General features: G+C 55.1%; 7 protein-coding genes across 7 annotated transcripts; 3 read left to right on the top strand and 4 right to left on the bottom strand.

Annotated features, from left to right (window-relative positions):
• Positions 1-65: 65 nt before the first annotated feature.
• On the top strand, positions 66-1553 carry G647_00979 (uncharacterized protein; the record flags this gene model as incomplete). The annotated part of the gene is made up of 1 exon (XM_008724381.1): positions 66-1553. One exon carries the CDS (start codon positions 66-68, stop codon positions 1551-1553), a length of 1488 nt encoding a protein of 495 aa, XP_008722603.1.
• A 623-nt stretch (positions 1554-2176) lies between these two features.
• Positions 2177-5463, bottom strand: G647_00978 (uncharacterized protein; the record flags this gene model as incomplete). Its single annotated transcript, XM_008724380.1, has 4 exons — positions 2177-3643; positions 3692-4287; positions 4337-5224; positions 5283-5463. 4 exons carry the CDS (start codon positions 5461-5463, stop codon positions 2177-2179), a joined length of 3132 nt encoding a protein of 1043 aa, XP_008722602.1.
• A 1782-nt stretch (positions 5464-7245) lies between these two features.
• Positions 7246-9253, bottom strand: G647_00977 (uncharacterized protein; the record flags this gene model as incomplete). Its single annotated transcript, XM_008724379.1, has 3 exons — positions 7246-7476; positions 7526-9115; positions 9170-9253. 3 exons carry the CDS (start codon positions 9251-9253, stop codon positions 7246-7248), a joined length of 1905 nt encoding a protein of 634 aa, XP_008722601.1.
• Positions 9254-10032: 779 nt separating this feature from the next.
• On the bottom strand, positions 10033-11704 carry G647_00976 (uncharacterized protein; the record flags this gene model as incomplete). Its single annotated transcript, XM_008724378.1, has 2 exons — positions 10033-11457; positions 11516-11704. The coding sequence occupies 2 exons, from the start codon at positions 11702-11704 to the stop codon at positions 10033-10035; spliced, it is 1614 nt and encodes a 537-aa protein (XP_008722600.1).
• Positions 11705-12334: 630 nt separating this feature from the next.
• Positions 12335-13614, top strand: G647_00975 (uncharacterized protein; the record flags this gene model as incomplete). Its single annotated transcript, XM_008724377.1, has 2 exons — positions 12335-12549; positions 12612-13614. The coding sequence occupies 2 exons, from the start codon at positions 12335-12337 to the stop codon at positions 13612-13614; spliced, it is 1218 nt and encodes a 405-aa protein (XP_008722599.1).
• A 140-nt stretch (positions 13615-13754) lies between these two features.
• On the bottom strand, positions 13755-16136 carry G647_00974 (uncharacterized protein; the record flags this gene model as incomplete). The annotated part of the gene is made up of 1 exon (XM_008724376.1): positions 13755-16136. One exon carries the CDS (start codon positions 16134-16136, stop codon positions 13755-13757), a length of 2382 nt encoding a protein of 793 aa, XP_008722598.1.
• Positions 16137-18882: 2746 nt separating this feature from the next.
• G647_00973 (adenine phosphoribosyltransferase) lies at positions 18883-19636 on the top strand (the record flags this gene model as incomplete). The annotated part of the gene is made up of 3 exons (XM_008724375.1): positions 18883-18952; positions 19011-19096; positions 19151-19636. The coding sequence occupies 3 exons, from the start codon at positions 18883-18885 to the stop codon at positions 19634-19636; spliced, it is 642 nt and encodes a 213-aa protein (XP_008722597.1).
• Between the last annotated feature and the right edge of the window lie 51 nt (positions 19637-19687).

The raw sequence follows: 19687 nt of genomic DNA, 5'->3' as shown, positions 1-19687 counted from the left end.
CCCAACTCGGTGAGTCTCGTCAAGCGATGGCTTAACACCCGCTAGACATTCATCATTGTCGCAACATGCCGTCGCCCGAAGCCCTTGACGACGATGACCTCGCTGCCCTCCTGGTCGCAGATGCCCGCCAGTCCTCCCTTCGCTACGCATCGCAAGGTCTCTCGGCACTGCTCCCCAGGCGACCCGCAAACTCGGCGGCGCCGAAACCAAATACCCGGTTTCTCAAGAATCTCGTTCGGGATGCGGACACCCACAATGCGAAGCTGAAGGAGAGAGAGGAGGCCGAGGCGCACGAACGGCTCAGGAGGATTCGGGAGGAAGAGAGGAAGAGAGAACGCGAGCGGGCATATGAACTGAGTGAAGGCAGGGAGAGGAAGAGGCGCAAGTTGAGTGATGAGGGCCACCACGACAGGAAGCAATCGAGGCGTCATCCGCACGAGGGAGTCAGGCACTCAAATCGGGCTCATAGTCCCAGGCGGGAACGCAGGAGTGGGCAGCACGGCGACGACCATGACCGAGAGAGACATCAGCGGCGACGGCAACAGCGGGAAGAAAAGCACGAAGACCACGCTCGACGACGCCGCAGACGAGATACATTGTCAGACGACGACGAGACCACACACCACACAACTAGAGCCTCTAGATCTTCGCGCAGAGACCGCTCTCGATCACGATCAGGGTCAAAGTCAAGATCGAGGTCGCGCAGCAGAGACAGAAAACACCAACGCAGATCGGCACAGCACAAGAAGGAGCAGAGTCGTCCTTCCTCATCCTCCTCCTTGTCCTCATCATTGACATCCGACCCGCTCTCCAGCCTCATCGGTCCCCAGCCGGCCTCCACCTCCGCCCACACCTCGCAATCGCAATCGCAATCCCAATCCCAATCTCCACCGTACGTGAGAAAGCGTGGCCGAGGCTTCACGTCCACCGCCAGCTCCACGACCCTGTCCAACTCTCGCGACCCGCCGACCTCCAACTCCAACATAGACACCCACTTCGCCCCGACATATAACCCCTCGGCCGACACCACAGACGCAGACGCGGCCGAACCCGACTTGGACGACGAATGGACATCCGCCCTCTCAGCCCTGCGCCACCGACAGTCCCACCGCGCGAAACAAGCCCTCCGCCTCCGCGAGGCGGGCTTCACGGACGCGGAAATCTCGCGCTGGAATGGCCCCCGTCATGGCGACGGCGTTCCCGACGGCGACACCGGGGACGTCAGGCATGTCAAGTGGAGAAAAAGAGGCGAGGAGAGGGAATGGGACGTGGGCAAGGCCGCGCTGGGGTTCGAGGCGGCCGCCGCCAGTGACGACGAGGAGAAGGAGCAGGAGCGGGAGCGGGAGCAGATTATCAATGCCGACCGGGAGCGCAAGAATCTCGAGCCCAACGCTCATGCTAGCTCCAACGCCAGGACCATCACCGAACATGAGCAGCGGCGACGGAACCGAAAGGAGAGGAAAGCGATAACCAAGACTGGAGGAGACGAAGCATCGGCGTGGCGTCGGCCCCAGAGCGGACTGTTGAAGCAGTTTAAGAGTGCCCTGCGGTAACTAACTCGTCCTCGCCGAGGATCTGCTGATTTCTGCATCTCGACGGGGGCCGTCGCGTTGGACTATGGCCGGAAAGGAGCGCGTTTGGATTGAGCACTCATCCTCCCTGTGGCAGTTGCAGAGGACAGGGCAAGCAGCGTGTCAGACACTCGTTCTACAGGCCACGGCTCGGTCGAGCATTAGAGAGTGAGTCGATACTGTCTTGATCCATACAGATCAACATCATAGACTGGTTTTGATAGCTTTGGGCTGCTTGGCACGGCGCAGAACCATATTCCGGCCTGCATCTCATCCATACCTTGCTGGTCCTCAGCAGCCCTGGGACTTTCCTTTTTGTACCATGCATGTCTGGCATCGCGTCCATGGCTGCAGCGATGCTTCTCACAGTGTGCGGTGGCCACGCTCCCAGTCATGCCCCAGTCATCCATCCTTATCATGCATCAAACGCGTAACAGTCGATCGGGTGTCCATAGAAAAGTGGAAAATGCCCGACACAAACCTCCTCACGCCGTCGGTGCCGCCCCAATGATAGACAATACCTCCCAAGAAGCTCCATAGGCTCCAACACGTAACAGCGCTGTAAATCAGACATGGGTGTGCAAATCCTTCTCTTTCGTCACCGATCAGCATCCTCCACTGCCGTGGCTACCCGGCCTCTCTAAACCACCCTCCACGCTTTTGTCGCTGCGGTTTCGCTTCCAAAATGCGAGACCCAGCTTCAGCTTGCTTCGTCTTCTGCCCATGGTCTTCGTGCTGGCTTTCCGTTCCCTTGCACTGCTGCCCTCCAGACTCCCATTACTCAATATAGTCGTGTGAACGTCGTATTTGCTGCCTTCTCGGCTTGTGGTGCTGTTACTCCCCATGCTGAAGCTGGGCCTGAGGACCGGGCTTCCTGAATGCAGCGGTGCGCTCGCTGCTCGGTTGCGCACCGCCTGAAAACTGCTCTGATGCCGTGATGCATCTTCGCTCTTGTCTGATGTATAGCTTGTGCCGCTGCCACTAGGTGTCAGCAACCCTTCCCCACCACCTCCTCTCAGTTTCGTGCCTGAGACATCCTCACTTTCGGATGACATTGGTCCATTATTCCGGGTGTCTTTGGGTCCACTATCACTTGCCGGCGCGCTAGCTCGAGTACCGGGGTTGGAGGGACTGTAATTCTTCTCCGGGTCGAAAGTCCGGACCGGCTCATCCTCCTTCGAAGTCGCGAATTTGAACTTTTGCATGCTCTGTGCATCTGAGATCCTGCTCCCCTCGAGGGCCTCCGGTGGAATAGCCTCTGCGCCTGCTCGCATCGAGACCATGTTGTCCCTCCGTTTGTCGACTTGTGCCATCAATGACTCGGACGAGATGTCCCGTGCTGATGGTCCCTGCCGTGGTGTACTGTTGGAAGTGAGGCCATCGTTCTCTTCAATAGGCGTGCCGTCCAAAGTCAGCTCAATTGGTATGTGTTCGCCATTGACAAGAGCGGAACCTGATCGTACCCGATCCGAAGCTTTCAGATCCTGGCTGGATCCCGACCCTGACCCACGAAGATGTGGTGTGTCAACTCCGGGAACCACGATAGCTGCAGCGGCAGCTAGGGACGATGGCCGTGAAGTGTTGTGCGGTGTGGTATTGCCACCTTGCCGACCCCGTCCAGGATCTGGAAACGATTTCTCCGGCGAGTCGCCTCGACCACGCAATGGAGACGTTGGGAGGTGCCTCTCCTTTGCGGTTTCTGGCGCACGGCCGACAGGACTTTGTGTTCTCGGACTTATCGAGCCGACATCGCCGGGTCCTGTGCCCTTTTTGACAAGCTGAAGCTTCTTCTCGTGCTCCGCGCGGGTAAACCACACCCCCTTGTTTGTAAGGATCTCGTCGGCTGCGAAACGCATAGCAGGGATGATGTCAGCCACGTTGGCAAACAGTGGATGGGCAAAGATGGTCATGAAGCCGATCTGACCGTTGGCCAGCTTCAGCATGTTGCCTAGCTCGGGAGGACCGCCAAAGAGCGTCGTCTCCAGCCCGACCGCTTGCTCCATCTCGCCTTGATGAGCAAACTCCTTCTGCAGTAAATGGGTCCATTTCTCAGCTACCAGCCATGGCCGTGCCTGGAAGGGTCAGTGAAGGCTTCTGACTAACGAGGCCATGCTACGTACCACATTGCTGATGTCAGCGCATTTAATCAACAATCCACAGGCCAAAGTCCGTGCCCAATCAACGTCCTTTGGCGACCATCCGTCGGTCGCTTTGCTTTCATGAATCTTCTCCTGCAAGTTGCCCAGTTGTTGCATGTAATCGGAGTGGATGCCCATGTCAGTAGCGAGGATGGTACTTATCATCAACTTCCGGAGGGCTTTGTCCTGGAATGCGACCGGCCAGTGACGGCGGAGAATCTGCGAGTAGGCGGCACAGTGGAAGGCTTCCAAGACAGACTGGTCGTTGTACAGCTGTGCAAGAGGGGCATTGAGTTTAACCAGGAACATGTTGTTAACTCCAGGATGGCCGACGTCGTGTCCTATTGCCGAGACCAGAAGTGTCAATGCCTCAAAGGGTCCTAGCAGGCACGCGATGGGTGACTTCGAGTCTGCGAAGGGAGATGGCTTGGCACCGGCAGGGTAGGGTGGAAGGGTGCCAATCTGGACCAGGAAGTAGAACACCGACTGCAGAACGTCGACTGCATGCCTGAAGTTGTGGTAGAGGACGAAAGAATTGTAAGCGACACGACAACCTTGCATGAAATGCAGGAGGTCGCCTGGCAACAGAGGTCAGAGAAAGTTGACCGCGTTTGGACGGGGACTCACGTTGGCTCATGCTCCACTGCTCACACGCTTCCATCTCGAGACAGTGGTTGAGCATGTAGTAACCGGCGTAGACCAGCTCATCTTCAGTGAAATCGTGTCCTGAAAAGTCCCATCTGCCCACAGCGGCCGCGACGACGGGCTTCCGGGACTCCTGAACGAACAAATCACGGTGCTGATAATCCTCGATGATATTTTGCGGCTCACAAATTCCCTTCAGTAGCTTCTTCACCATAGCTTCTCGGAGGTAGGCATATGGTTTCTCGTCTTCCATGCCGACCCACGACTGCTTGCGGTTCCGTCGTGCCATGGCCATGAAGCCTGCTTGTTCCTTCTTCGCATTCTTGTATATCCGGTATGCATGGACTGTCAGACCCATGATCCCCGCTTTGTCCAATGGACTCTTAACCACGTCCAAGGCACCGGCGTCGAGACATTGGAGCATTAACTGGGTGTCGATGACGTCTGAGCTATCCTCGATGGCGACGGGCTCGGCCTCGGGGCCATACGGTGCTCTAGAGACTTCGGGTTGGCGGACGGTGTCGAGAGCCTGGTCGTAAGAATCGTTTCGCTTGGGTTGTACAATTGCCACGGGAATGATCAGCTTTACGCCTTCCTCTACCTGGAGATCGGAGGCTATTCGGGACAGGAGTTGAAGACCATATGACTCGTCGGATTCCGAGGAGAAGGTGATTTCCTTCCTGAGCAAGCTGGGCGATGGCAAGGGGGAATCAGAGGAGGGAAAGAATTTGGGCCGGGACCTCAAGTGGCCATGCCTTGATTCCGAGCCGACATCGATACAGGCAAGTATAGGTGTACAATCGAGCTTGACTTGGTCATGGAGTTCCGACAACTTCGTGGAGAAGGCTCTTCCTGAGCTACACACGTACACTGGGAGACGCCATATGAGCCGCGATCGCAACCTGGTCGAGGAGGGGACTATGCTCACCTTGATTGAAGACGGTCAGAAACGCATTCACATTGGTTTGTAAGTCGGGTGGTAGGTCGGAGAATTCGACCTGTGAACCTGCTCTTGAGGGCGTGGTAGGAGACAGCCCCTCCCTCGAGATCCACCTTTCCGTGTTGAATCTCTCGTCGATGTAGATTACCCGGCAAGCAGAAGGATCCATCGTTTCGGCGCCGATCTGAGGTCGGGGGGAGGAGTCGCTATTGCTTCGAGGCAGGCCTTACGGGCCCATTATGCGATTAAACGGCCAGCGGGACGAGTTGTGAAACTGGAAGGGCCCTGGCGCAGGGTCGATTCGGGACAAAGGACAGGGTATCCGAACAGAGGTGGCTGCAAACGCGGCTCGCCTGCTACAAATTCATCGCGCTCAAGGCGGCGAAAGTGGGTGGTGCAACAAGCGGCCGGGGTTGCGACTTCGGGATTCCAGCTGAAAAAGCAACCACTGGAGCAGCTCGGCGAAGCCAGTACAGCACGAATAGACTGAGTTGACAAGCTCCAACGGCGCAGGTCGCTCGACGACTCGAACAGTGGGCGACAACGGGGCCAAAGAAGCCGGAAAAGTGGCAGGTCGCAGCTGTCAATCGAGGTGTCCGGGAAGGCGCAGACAAATGCACGCCTGTCCAAGGAAGGGTGGATTGCGCCTGCAGATTGGCGAGAATACCGTCACACTCCCAGAACTAGTGCAGTGTATTAATTGAGACGAAGAGGATGCCGGCGCAGGTGGGAATGGGCTGTCTGGATTTGATGGACGGGGACGGGACTCTTTTGCGACTGCGCAGGTAGAGCTGAGGGGGGATTGAGTCAAGCTTCTTTCGGTTGCAGCAGCAGCAGGAGGTCAAACGTGGGCAAGAAGAGTGAGAAAGGCACCCACTGCACCCTAGACAGTAGGCCCGACTCCCAGGCTCGTTAACTCGACCGGGTTAGGCGCTCCCCGGGCCTCTGAATGGTGGATCGGAAGAAGCAAGAGAAGCCGAAAAGAAGGCAAAAGAGACACTAGAATCCCCACCCACGCCAATCACTCCTTGGCCCGGCTCTGGAGGACGGGCTCAGTCTGCTGAAACTCTGCTCACTTGTCCCTCAGTAGCATGCGCACGTTGCCAGTTGTCATCACCCTCTCCCATCCGCATCGAGCGGCTTCACCTCAGCCTCTCTTGCAGGCTCCAGCAAAGCTGCAGGCTTCCGGATGTACCTTCGGATAGGCATCTATCGACTTTCCCAGCCCACCAGCCCTACTCCGAAGGGCGGGAGGGAATACGGGATTAGCGCTTCCAAAGAGCTTCTAGAACCCGTCTATCACTGCACCGCCATAAGAGGACCGATGATCGCGCTTTTATTTGCTGTCGCCTTTCAAAACCACGTCACCGAGCCTTTAACTTTCAACGTCAGAGGTCTTTACTAGAACAGAAATAAAGACTCATATCCTGGCACGCCTGGGAATGGATGTGGGTGCAGTTCGTTCCTCGTACATTCAGATTCGTGGCTCAGCTGACCCTGATAATCACGTCTTTGCTCATAGACACCTACGAGCTTCCTCTGCCTGGAGCCTGGCCTCGGTGATCTGGTGGAAACGTCACCTAACTCGGACCTCGCTTCTGTAGATCAACGACAGTCTGTCGATCCCTCCCAGGGTCATCCTCCTTGCCTCACGGCCCCTCGAATGTGCGCTCACAGAACGCAGGTTGGTGATACGGCAATGTCTGACCAACCCACCCGCATCTCCACTGTGCCTGTCCACAGGGTTTGGCCTTTGTCCTGCCTTCACATCATCCGCCCAGTCCCGGCCATTTGCAGTAACGCTTTGTTGTACAGACTCCTGGCATGTCACACCATGTCTACCACAGCCATGCGCCGCCCATCACCCACTATGCAAAGTGCCAGTTCGGTCGTGCCAAAATTCCATGTGTAGCATCTGCATCTCATTGCTCGTCGTCTCGTATAGCTCTCCTCATCGCTCGAGGCTAGCCGCCTGTTTGAATCGTTTAGCCAGGTTTTCTGACGGGCTCTCAGGGTCGAACGAATCGTCCTCTGTCGACAAATTCCATGAACGCTTCAAGGGCCGCTCACCATATGATTCGAGGATTGCCAGCAGGGTTCCCCAACCGGGAGACTCGGTCAAATGCGCCGCATCCACCTGATCTCGTGTGGTCGCAACCCGACACAGAATCTGTTCTTCTTCCTATGTCCATTGTTAACGGGAACCAGCTCGCCGAGACTACCAGACATACCTTGCTGAAGACGCCCATGCCATGAAGAAAGCACAAGAGGTGGAAATCGGACACCGCCTCTACCGATTTCGAGGAGCGCAGTTGTTTGGACACATCCTTGGGATCTTGACCCTCGGCCACGGCTTCTCTATTCTCCACCGGGAACTTGCTGTTCGTAAACAGCGGCCTGGGGTTGATAGGCATTCCGGCCGTCAGGGACACCAATAGATACTCCACGGGGAAACTGGGCTTAGCATTTTCTTGCACGTTCGCGCCATATTCATTGATCCGGCGGTAGAACACCTCGGGGATGTATCGCTGTTGACCAGTCACGCTTTCGTCATCCTCTGATTGTACCAGCATCACCGAAGGGTCTGCTGACGGCTCCACAATGTCCGCACGAACCATCTCTACTGCCTCATTCGATGCTTGGTACGCTCTGATGGTGATGCTTTCATCTTCGTCGCCAGTGACCACACATGTCACAAAGTTGGACCCGAAGCGACCGGTTTCGCTCCATTTCGACGGTTTCGAATACTGTGCCTGGAACCGCGCTGCGAATGCAATCTCCAGGGAGGATAAGAAGTACGAGTCAATGTGTCGTTTGCATACAGCCTGACCTTCGCCTTCCTCGGGTGGCATGAGATCGGTGAATATCACGCCAACCCGCTCCAGGCCACAGAGTCTTGCAACTTCATCCACTTCTGTCTCGTTCGGCCAGTCCAATAGCCTGAGCCCGTCAACTTCGCCGATTTGAGGCGGTTCGTAGATTGCTTCGACGACAGCTTTGACGCCTAACGGCACCTCTGTATACTCTTCGTACCGGCCGTACAAGAAGCCGAGCCGCTGGCTGCCAGACTTTCTCCAGAAGTCAATCAGCTTATCGACCATGTCCGCGGAGGCGAACTCGACATGGTCAACCATTCGGAATTGTTGCGGCTGGAGGGAGATGGCGCTTGGCTGACACTTTGAGCATATACCCTCGGGCCAGGGAGGATGACCCGCTGGGCAATCTTTCTTGACTCGGTAATAAGGCTCCGTCAGAGGTGGCATATATGAGCTCTTCAACTCGGGCTTGTTCGTTGCAGAGTTGATCTTGCGCAGGTAGCTGTGGAATGACAAATGCTTGATCTTCCTCTCCTCCAGGTATTTCTTGTCGTATGGTTCCAGGGGCTGACAGTAGTCGCACATTCCCTTTGGGCCATGGCGACACATCTTGAGATCTCGTGGCCTAGAAATCTTGCCATCCTTTTTATCCAGCCGGTCATCCAATGCCGACTGTTTTATAACCTCCCATGGGTTCTTTATGAATGTCGGCGAAGTCACAGCGACAGTTGGCGTAAGCGTCGTAGGTTCTGGCAAGGCAATCGTGCCGTTCAGCCGCCGTGAAGTTGGAGGCGCTTCAGGATTGGAGTGGCCGTTGGACAGTTTCTCGTGCTCCGAGAATCCAATAAATAGTTTGTCTCCATGTTTTAATCCAACCTGCTGCAGCTCTACTCCAGGTAGGTCTGCTAGACGTCGCTCTCTGTCAGGATCTGGTTTGGAGCCTACGGGTCTGTTGCTCAAAACTATCGAGTCGGCATCGGTGTTTGGAGGGAGGTTGTCGAGAATCTGCCGTCGCGTCAGTCTCAGTCCACTGCTTTCATCAATTAGGAGAATCTGTACCTTTGAAGTGAGTGATGAAAACTGCTCTGTAGGCTCAACGTTTAATCGAAACTGGCCCAATCTCGATTCAAACCGTAGTAACATGTTGGCGGTTCTTCGTGCTAAGGGGAGAGTTGAGAGACGGGTTGGTGGTTTATGGAGATGGTGATGAGTAGCACGGGACGGGCAGCAGGATTTCGGCTTCTGAGATGGATACGAACCAAGTTACGAAGTGGTGAAGGCGTGAGGCAGCCGTGACAGCAACAAACAAGCCCGCTCGTGACTTCTGCAGAGCTGCGCTGTCGCCACGAGGCTCTGATGGTGAACGGATGTTGGATGTTTGGAGAAGATTCTCCACAAGGCGGCAAGCCTCAATACGTCATCCACTAGCGTGTACTCCGTACAATGTACCTCGTTAGGTACTCATGGTGCTCGCAGGCACTCAAGTGCCTTGGACAGTACATAGTCTTAAGTCACCTAACAGCGGGCGGCTATTCAGACTGCGACCCGCAAACACACTCACACTTTACCTATGGCGGGCCCGTAAGCATCTACCTAGTCCTTCATAGTCAAGATCCAGCTAATTGCTCGCTAATTGCCTGCTGAGAGATGCGTGCCTCAGAGGTCATGGGAATGAAAGCCAGGTTGATCCATTACAAGTACTTTGAGATACCTGATCGAACTGCCTTCAGCTATTGATCCCGGTTCGCTCATTTCGGCTTTGGCAAGAGTGTGGAATCAAACGCCGGCGCTGTCAAATCGAACACCAAAAGCTCGCGACTAATTCCCGTCATGTGCTGGGGTATGGACGATACTCGTTGCATGCCTTGGAACGCCTTTCTTGCTTTTGCACATTTGTCCGGAGAGAGCTTCACAAACCACCATTATGATGCCTTGTACAGTTCTCCCAGTCTCTTTTCCAAAACCTTTCGTCCTTCACCGGACCTCCAGATCTCCTCAGAGGGGGCTCCCTTGACAATATCCCATGCAATCAGCTTTTCCGTCACCTTGGTCAGATCTTCCTGTTTCCTCTCCCAGTCCTTGTCTTTTTTGAGATGGACGCCGGAAGTCACCACGACAAGGGGTACTTTTGGCGCTTGAATGTTTCGAGCGGTGACGACCTCGTTCTTGGTCAACGAGTTGGCCACAAGGTTCTCTTGCAACTTGTTCTTGATGAATTTGCCGCCCTGATAGGACGACTTGCCGTAGACACGGTCCTCCTTAGTGCGACCCTTGAAAAGCGCTCCGGCTAGGCGATCAAGACCTAAAGGTGAAATGATGCCACGACCCCAGAGAATGAACCCTCGACCAGGATTGGCGATCTTGTAGAGTAGGTCCTCGTGCAATCCATCGATGAACATCATGCCCCTGATATCACGGGGATGTCTGGCCGAGAAAACTCTGCTGTAGATACTGCCAACGCCGGCAGAAACCAGAATCCAGGGGCCATCTTCGCCTGCAATGGCAAGCGCCTCGGAGATGGCATCTGCGGACATCCCGGCGGAATGTGGCGACGGCGCGTTGTCCGACCATGCAATTCCGGGTCGGTCCCAGTAGCAGTAGCGATCGATGGTTTTGTTTGCCCAGGCATCGTACACCCAGCCCTCGAAGCTGTCTTCTACAGGCATATATCCACCTTCGAGCAACACAGTCGGCTTTGGCTTGCCATCGGGATAATATGTCTGGTTGCCCACGCATGCCAAATGGACGGCGTACTGGTCATTATCCACCAAGTATCGTGTGCCAGGAGCTGGGAGGGTGGCATCTCTCGATCGTAGTACCAGGACTGCTGTAAGAAGGACGACAATGATCACGTAGACGGACATGAGGAAGGTCGCCGTAAACACCGCGCACCACTCTCGAAGCGAACGGCGGGTTTCCTGACGCCCAGTCAGGCGCTCTTCCTCCTCAGCCTTGCCCCATTTCACAGTCTTGTTCGTCACCACGTTGTACAAGCCGATCAAGGCGGCCCAGATAACCGACGCAATCCCAATCCAGCCCTCTTCGACCCGGATTCGTGGAACAGCTAGGATGATGATCATGTCGATCAAGAGCAGGACGGAGGTCGCCATGCTCAAGACGCTCATAGCAGTCGAAGGTGTGGCGAAGAAGAGGAGGGCAGTCAGGATATTTCCGATGGTGAGGGTGGTGTAGGCGACATCGAAGAAGCCCGAGCCTCTCGAATTGAAGTAAGGTGGGCTGACGAAGATCGAGATGAATAGCAGCACCCACCAAAGACAGGTGATCAGCAGGAAAAGCACTTCGAACCAGCGAAGCGCGCGGACACTCCAGAGGTTATACGGCGATACCTAGGCACATTGTTAGCTAGGTTACGGTGAGCTCAACCTGCCGATGGCCGGATCATACAGCTGGGTCATCAGGACTGAGGTAGCCTTGGGCTCGATCGTTACGAGGCAACAGCCTTGTCCTCTCGTTGGCGTCTTCCGACCGTCTATTGGATTGGGGTTGTGAAGTAGTGGCCTCTGTGTTATCTTCCTCACCGTCCTGCGTTGGACGATCGTCGTCCTTGTTCTTGGATCCCCATAGTGAAACCATGGTAGCAGCTGTTTGTCGCCGGAGCTACAGCAATGGATGCCCAGCTGTCGAAGCTGCCTGGTTCAGCTTGGATAGGTAGTCTCGCTGGAGGTCTGGGTGTAGCTACAGGGAAGATGTGATAGATTTCAGTTTCATTGCTAGAGGACAGAAAGAAGAACTTTTCCAGACTTCAGCTTCGGAGCAGTCTGGCTGGGAGAAGTGGCAGCATCGTAATGGAGAAAAGAGCTTCAGACGTCATTAAACGCTTGGTGGCACCAGCGGGTGGCCAGCACCTAACCAGTTAGGGGCCAGTGGCGTCCAAGCCGGCGCAGCTTGCGGGCAAGCTTCCCCAAACCTGAGAGATCTAGCCAGGGAAGCTCGGTTTGGAGAGACCAATGGCGCATAGAAGCGAGTCACGCCCACCCACTTTGTGCCCGCCTTGCCTATTTCGCACGCCTGTAGGCGTCACATGCCGCTATCTAGGTAACGGCTATCCTTACCGAGCATCCCTGTAAGTTTCTGCCGATCCAGATTCACCACCGTTCGTTTGACTGGGAAACCCATCATCGACGTCCCTTCGATCTGTCTTTGACGAGTCAGCTTGGTTTAGTGTATGCTCTGTCCCGCATCTCCTCTCCTCCCGCAGCCGGTATGAGCGACCTTCAGAGATCGTTTGCGCGGACACATCTATCTCGTCTCCCACCCGAACCGCCGACTAGCCTTGATGAACAGGCAGAACAAGAGGATGACGTGGGGGATTTGAGGCCTGGCTCGCCAAACGACTCCTCTTCGTCCGCTTCATCGACGTCCTCTACAGGCACTATTGTCCCCTCGCCGAGCCGCAACCTATTTGAAAAGCCCAGAAGGTGAGCCCGACACTGGCTTCTCGGCCACACAGCTGCTGATCGTTGTGAGGTTCTGCCATTAGATCCCGTACGGCACCTCTGCCATGGGATGACTTCTTTACTCAGGAGTTGGCTTTCGAGCGCAAGACTCCCGCAGAGATCATTCATCACCATGTCTATCTAGCACCGCCCTCGGCTTCTGGACCGCTCATCGTCACACATCACGGAGCAGGGTCGTCGGGCTTGTCGTTTGCCGCCTTTGCTGCAGAACTGCTGAAAGTCCTCCCCAACGCTGGAGTGCTATCGTTAGACGCTCGTGGCCATGGTCAGACCACCATCACCACTTCCTCCGGCAGCCTACCTCCCAGCCAAGACCTCAGCTTGCCGACGCTAGCAGAGGATCTAGCGTTCGTGGTCAATGCCGTCAAAGCCCACATGAAATGGACCACGTTGCCAGATATTGTGCTCATAGGCCATAGCCTCGGAGGAGCCGTTGTGACTGAAGTCGCCCACGCGAGACTGTTGGGCAACTCACTGCTCGCGTATGGCGTCCTGGATGTCGTAGAGGGCTCGGCCATGGACGCTTTGAAGAGCATGGACACGTATCTGTCAACACGGCCCAAGTCCTTCCCTTCACTCGCCTCAGGCATAGAATGGCATATCAAATCCCGCACAATCCGCAACTCCGCTTCGGCCAGAGTCTCTGTGCCCTCACTCCTCCAGGAGTCCAAGACAACGCCAGACACATGGCACTGGCGTACCGATCTCGCTGCTACAAAACCGTTCTGGGAAGACTGGTTTACGGGCCTATCTAAGAAGTTTCTCGAGTCCCGCGGAGGAAAGTTACTTCTGCTGGCGGGAACAGACCGGTTGGACAAGGAGCTCATGATCGGGCAGATGCAAGGGAAATATCAACTTCAGGTCTTCCCCGACGCAGGACATTTCATCCAGGAAGATCAGCCGGCGAAGACGGCGAGTATTATCGCAGATTTTTATAGACGCAACGATCGTAGTGCGCTGGTTCTACCACCGAAAGTGGATGATCTAATCAAGCAGGGGAAGCTTAAGCCTGCTGGGCAGAAATGAATAATACCTCTCGAGTTCTGGAAGCCCGGGGAAAGAAACGATATTTCGTGCCAAGTATGACAGCGATCATCAGGAAGGCGGCTCGGGCCAGCCAGTCGACTGAGCAATACTGGACTGGCAGTCTACAGCCACCGGGGCACCTATCTTTTCCCCTTGGCTTTCCCCTTGGCCTTCGCCTTGCCCGCCTTGCTCTTCTTCTTAGCTCTGACAGCCATCTTGGCCGCTTGTTCACTTCCCTTGCCCTTCCTCCACATCTTGCCCTCCTTCCTCTCTCGAGCGTCATCGAGCCTCTTCTTATCCTTATTGCTCAATTTTTTCTTTTCGCCCCTGATCTTCACCACGCCATTAGGACCATTCAACTCCAGCCGGCCTTTGGTCTGCGCATCGCGTTTCTCCTTTTCGGTTTCGAACCATGTCCTCTTCGGTCGAGCCATGATCTCATCTTGGTGCTTGATCAGATTCACACCGCGTTGCAGCTCCGCCTCCGTGGTAGCCAGCTGCTTTTCTTCCTTCTCCTCCTTGAGAATCTCTTCGATCTCGGATTCGAGGTCGTCAAGACGTGAGGCCATGTGGTCGACATCGTTCGCGTCCATGACACGAGACACGACTTTAGCGCCCTGTTGTCTTGCGCTTTTCACCGCCGCCTTCACAATCCTTCGATCTGGCTCTGCCGCGATGGTGCAAGCGCGACCGGAGCGGCCAGCTCTTGCCGTTCTGCCCACACGATGAAGATAGATCTCATGCGTCTGCGGAGCTTCATAGTTAACCACCGTCGCCACGTTCTTGATGTCCAACCCTCTACTCGCCAGATCCGTGGCAAGCAAGTGCGTCGTCTTGCCATCTCGAAACGCATTGACTGCACTAATCCGCTGTTCTTGAGTCATACTGCCGTGCAGTTCTCCTGCTTTGAGGCCCAACAGACCAAACACGACCCTCACCCGGTGGGCCTCTTTCTTCTGCCGGAAGAACACGATTGTTCGCTCAGTGAAGAACTTCTGACAGAGAACGCAGAGCGTGGCGAGACGCCTATCTTCGCGCCCTTGCCTTAAGCGCACGAATTCTTGGGTTAGACCGGCGGTGGTGGATTTCTTTGCGTCGACGGACAGCCGGACGGGCCGATTCATGCCCACTCTGACGAGCTTGTCCACGCTATCTGTCATTGTCGCTGAAAACAGCATAGTCTGGCGACCTTGCGGTATGGTCTTCAGAATCTCGTTCAATTCGTCCTCGAACCCCGTTTCAAGCATGCGATCTGCTTCGTCCAGAACCAAGATCTCAATGTTTTCCACCGCAAAACTGGCCGAGTTGCGCATGTGGTCGATAAACCGGCCAGGTGTGGCGATCACGACGTCAGGTCGTTTCTTGAGGATCGTTTCCTGTTCGCGGAGGGAGAAACCGCCTACAACTTGTGCGAATGTGATGTCCGTGTAGCGAGCGAGCGCGGTCGCGACGTTATAGCATTGGACTGCCAGTTCACGGGTCGGCATGAGGATGGCTACTCGGGTCGTGGGAACTTTCCTTGGTCGATAGAGTAAGCGTTCCAGGATGGGTAGGAGGAATGCCGCGGTTTTGCCGGAGCCGGTGACGGCTGAGCCGACGACGTCTAGACCCTGTAGGGCGACGGGTATGGCGCGGACTTGGATTGGTGTTGGTGTAGTGAATGACAGGGCTGCTAGGCCTCGGAGAATGGGTCGTGATAGCGAAAACTGTTGGAAAGAAGACACGGACGTAATATTCGGTTGGGTATTCTTCTCTTCGGGCGCAAAGAAGGCAGCTCTTTTGGCTGCCTCTTCGGCATCATCTTCAACGGAGGTCTGGGATGCGACGTCGGAGTGGTCCGAGGCTAGATCGTCGGGATGAGCTGTTGGTGACGCGACGGAGTCGGTATCGGAGCCCTGGTCGTCCTCTTCCTCATCAGGCGGTTGTTCTTCGTCGGCCTCTGTACGCTGCTCTTCGCCTTCAGACTCTGCCTCAGCGCCAAAGACGTCTGCTGCAAGGAGCTCGTCGTCTCCCAAGTCAGGTAACTCGACACCATCATACTCGTCGTCGACATCGGAAATCGCATCCTCTGCTTCCGAATCCGCCGCCTCTACTTGTTCCTCATGTTTGGACGGTTTCGATTTCTTTTCAGCACGGCGAGCAATGATTGCGTCAATATCAACCCCTTTTTTATCTTTGTTCTTTGCAATTGGGATATCGTGACCCCAGCCGTCGAATTCCTCTATGTCTTGCAGGACGGTGTTCGCGCCAATGTCGAACTCGAAGTCGGGGTCGAGGGCGTCGTCCCTGACACCCTGCTCGTCGACATCGACATCTTCTGGGTCTGAGTATGCGCTCACTGTCTCAGGCTCCCGGTCAAACCCACTCTTCTGTCTCTTGTTCTTCGCGTCCTTTACCTCTCTTTTGCGTTTAAGGGTTTTCTTGGGCTGAATAGTCTCAGAGTCGGTGTCGGAGACCGTAGGGTCGGCTTCGCCGTCAGACAGTGTCAGGACAAACTCATCCTCTTGCTTGTTTCGGGCCATTTGGCAAAAATGCTTAGGGCAGAGGACTCGCTGTTGAAGTGCTGAAGGAGAGCCGCAACTTTTTTTTGGTTCGGCAGAAATTCTGCCAAGGCGGTGAGTCACACTAGTCCAAAAGTGGAACTGTCCGCCTTCCGACACAAAAGGCTTCTTCACGATTACCTACACAGTAAAGAGCTGAGAGTACACAGTACCACACGATTGACCGAAATCCTCGGTTAACGCTTGCGTGGTTTTAGTTCTGGGGCTCAATAACCAAGCTTCCATCCCGCCGTATATCGGCAAGATTTCGCCGCTGGCATGAAGCTCAGACTACCTGCAAAGGGACTACGCGCGATCGACAACAAGCCTGATAAAACGACGGCAGATATCGCAGTCGTGGTACCCCGACCTCCATTGTCAATTCCTCGGTATGACCTAGAGAATTGGATAGTACCGTTCTGGACAACACCGCTCACGCTGGGAGTCGTACGTGTGATCTCTCATGCATGCACACATTATGCATGGCTGATGCTCCTCGGCTCAGCCTCTTCGTAATGATGACGGGATCTCGCGTGAAAGCTCAACTCCCGAAACAGGAAGCCTCAGACTCCCGTCCTCAACAGAGCTCTTCCAGGCGTCCAAGTCCGGGTCGCAAACGTGCGTGAAGCTGGGAATTCCCATGACAGAGCAGCAGATGATAGCCGCCCAGTTACGACATTGGGATCTCCAGGAGATCCAGTGACTTTCGACTCCTAGCATTTCGCATTCGAGCGGAAAGACGCTGCGACGGACCGGTCTAGGAAGGATGAAATGACCGTTTTGGATACCTCAACACCTATTTGGCACGGAGTCTGATGCAAGTTGGCAGGAACCTGGCGTGATATCACGAGCATTGCGACATCCGTAAGTTTCCGTTGCTTGCGTTGACCTCTACTGTGACATTATTGAAGCGCCCGGGGCCCACGGACACAATCACTCCACCACGGTTCGAATCGTGTAAGAGGTCAGGCAATGCTGGACATGAGGCGCCTTCGACGCGATAAATATACATATATTTATATTTATATCTTATACTATTATTCAGCCCATGAGTACGCCGTGTGTAGGCGGATACCTCCGGAATGTTGAGCCATCTTGGTTATCCACAAATTCTGGAGCAGTCCTGTCGTGTAACACCCCGGGATCAAGGTTGAACTTCTGAAGCGGTGGCTTGCAGTAGCTTGTCCACCAAATCCTTGTTGATTGTCACCGCTTCTTTGACACTTCTGATGAGTCGCATAAACATCGGGATCTATGAATGCGGTTTCCCTCGAGATCATCACGGACCGGGACTTGGGCCTTGCAATTTGCGCAGATCACATATGATCGTCGTCATTCACTAGTTGGGGCACTTGGGGTTGATCTTCCCATCGAGCATCTAGAACATATCCTCTAAGAAAGCGGCGTGCAAGGCTCGCTCGGGACGCCAAGGGTCACCTCGATGCGGGCCAAGATGAGGTGATGGAAAGGATCGCGGACTTGCGGTCCCTTTCTCGCTCAAACAACACGAGTCGCAACACGCAGACAAGGCCGAGGAAAGTGGCTCAGGAAACAAACATGTCCACAACTGCGCTTCGCCAGCTCGTATCCTGTCTTTCCGTCTGAGCACATTCTGTTGCTGCAAGCCTGCGGAGACAGCCCACGAATCCAAGACCACTGATGACAGGGCCCTTGGACATCCCGCCCAGTGCTGCTTGGACTTGAGCAAGTCGACCACGTCTGCTTTGTCGGGATGTGGTTGCACGATATCGACAGACGCAGGACAAGCTGGCGCCACCAAAACTCCAATCCCCACTCTCACCGACGACTACCGGGTAAAGAAAAGGGAGGACCGTGGCTAGGCGGGCCAAGTAGGGGTTGTTTCTCGAGGGCTGTCCCTTGTTCATCGGCGTGGGCATGGCAGCAGGGGTCCTCTTTTTGTCAGATGGTGGGTGGATGATGATCATGGATGCTCCCCACTGCTCTTTGTAAAATACCTTATCCAATCCCTCAGCCTGCCGTGAGCATTTCCTTGCCCACGCTGCGCGTTCCTTCTATCAAGTGTTCCCGAAGATGGTACAGGATCGTTGGTTGTCCAGAAACGTTATCTTGAGACATCCCACTTTTTGCGGCCTTGCCATTCACACCTGCATCGGCTTCTTGATCGGGATGTACCCGTATCTTGAGTTCGCGCTCCTTCGAATCGAGGTACCTCCCTCTATCTCAGGGTGTAGTGGTACACATGCCACGGACTTTGGAGGGCCTTTAGTCCACCCGTCCTGGTTCTTGTCGAACTCTGATCCGGATGCTGAGTGGATCGCTTGCCGACCCTCACCGCCGTCTATGGAAGTGCGGGAGAATCCAAGTCGCACGCACTTCGCCAGCTGGCTAGCCAACGCGAATTTGTCGGCTGCAGTCACGTCAGTTCCGGCTCGCGCAGGCTGACTGCTCTTTGTAACATAACCACATGCAACCACAACCAGAGCCTGTCACTAAGCTGGCTGTCTATTGAACCACTGCTGTTCAGCCACCTGGAGACTTTCGGAGGCGCCAGGCGACACTGGAATAGTGTCCCAAGCTACATCAGCTTCCCACCAGATCCCTCCCGAGAGCGGACGGCCCTTGCATGCGCAACTGATTCGTCGTGCGCGTTCGTTCTTGTGCGACCGTTCTTCGTTGTCATCTTTTTTTCTCGTGCCCATATTTATCCTACCCTCCCGCCTCCCTCTGACCGTTCCTCTCCCTCAGCATGACTCTTCCTGGAGACACTGACCCCAGCCATGGCACCGCGCGACCAGAGCCCAATGCCGCCGCCACCAGTATGTTGAACCCCGCGTCTCCAACAAAAATATTTTTCAGCCTCGCTGACGGCCATAGCCTCCCAACTCACCGGTGCTGAAGCGTTATCGGAACTAAGATCTCTGCTCAAGGCGGGCTTAAAGACCTACCCAGATTTCCCAAAGGTAAATGCCTGCCGAATTTCCTCACAGGATCTCTCGCTGATAAGGTGGTCGAAGGAAGGCATTCTCTTCGAAGACATCCTCCCCCTCTTCGCCTCTCCTTCTCTTCACCAAGCTCTGATCCGAGCATATGAGCTACAAATCATCGAAACTCTCGGCCGGGACAACCTTCCAGATGTGATTGTCGGCCTTGATGCGAGGGGTTTCCTCTTTGGACCGACGCTGGCCCTGCGATTCGGAGCGGGCTTTGTCCCAGTCAGGAAAGCTGGCAAACTCCCTGGTAAGATCGAGACGGCCGAGTTTCAGAAAGAATATGGCACCGATACGTTTGCCATGCAGACCGACGCCATCAAGCCGGGCCAGAAAGTCCTCGTCGTCGATGATTTGATCGCGACTGGCGGCTCGGCGGCCGCGGCAGGCACGCTGGTCGAAAAATGCGGAGGCACTCTTCTCGGCTACTTTTTCATCATCGAGCTTACATTCCTGAGAGGCCGAGATAAGCTCAACGCACCAGTCTATACGTTGCTCGAAAGTCAATCGTAGTGATGGGCCGTCGAATATACCCCCGAAGAAATGGAAGGCATCAGACCGTTA

This window comes from Cladophialophora carrionii (genome assembly GCF_000365165.1).
Source record: "Cladophialophora carrionii CBS 160.54 unplaced genomic scaffold supercont1.1, whole genome shotgun sequence".
Taxonomy (NCBI): Eukaryota; Fungi; Ascomycota; class Eurotiomycetes; order Chaetothyriales; family Herpotrichiellaceae; genus Cladophialophora; species Cladophialophora carrionii.
The sequence above is the reverse complement of the archived record's forward strand: the minus strand, read 5'-3'. Positions and strand labels throughout refer to the sequence as shown.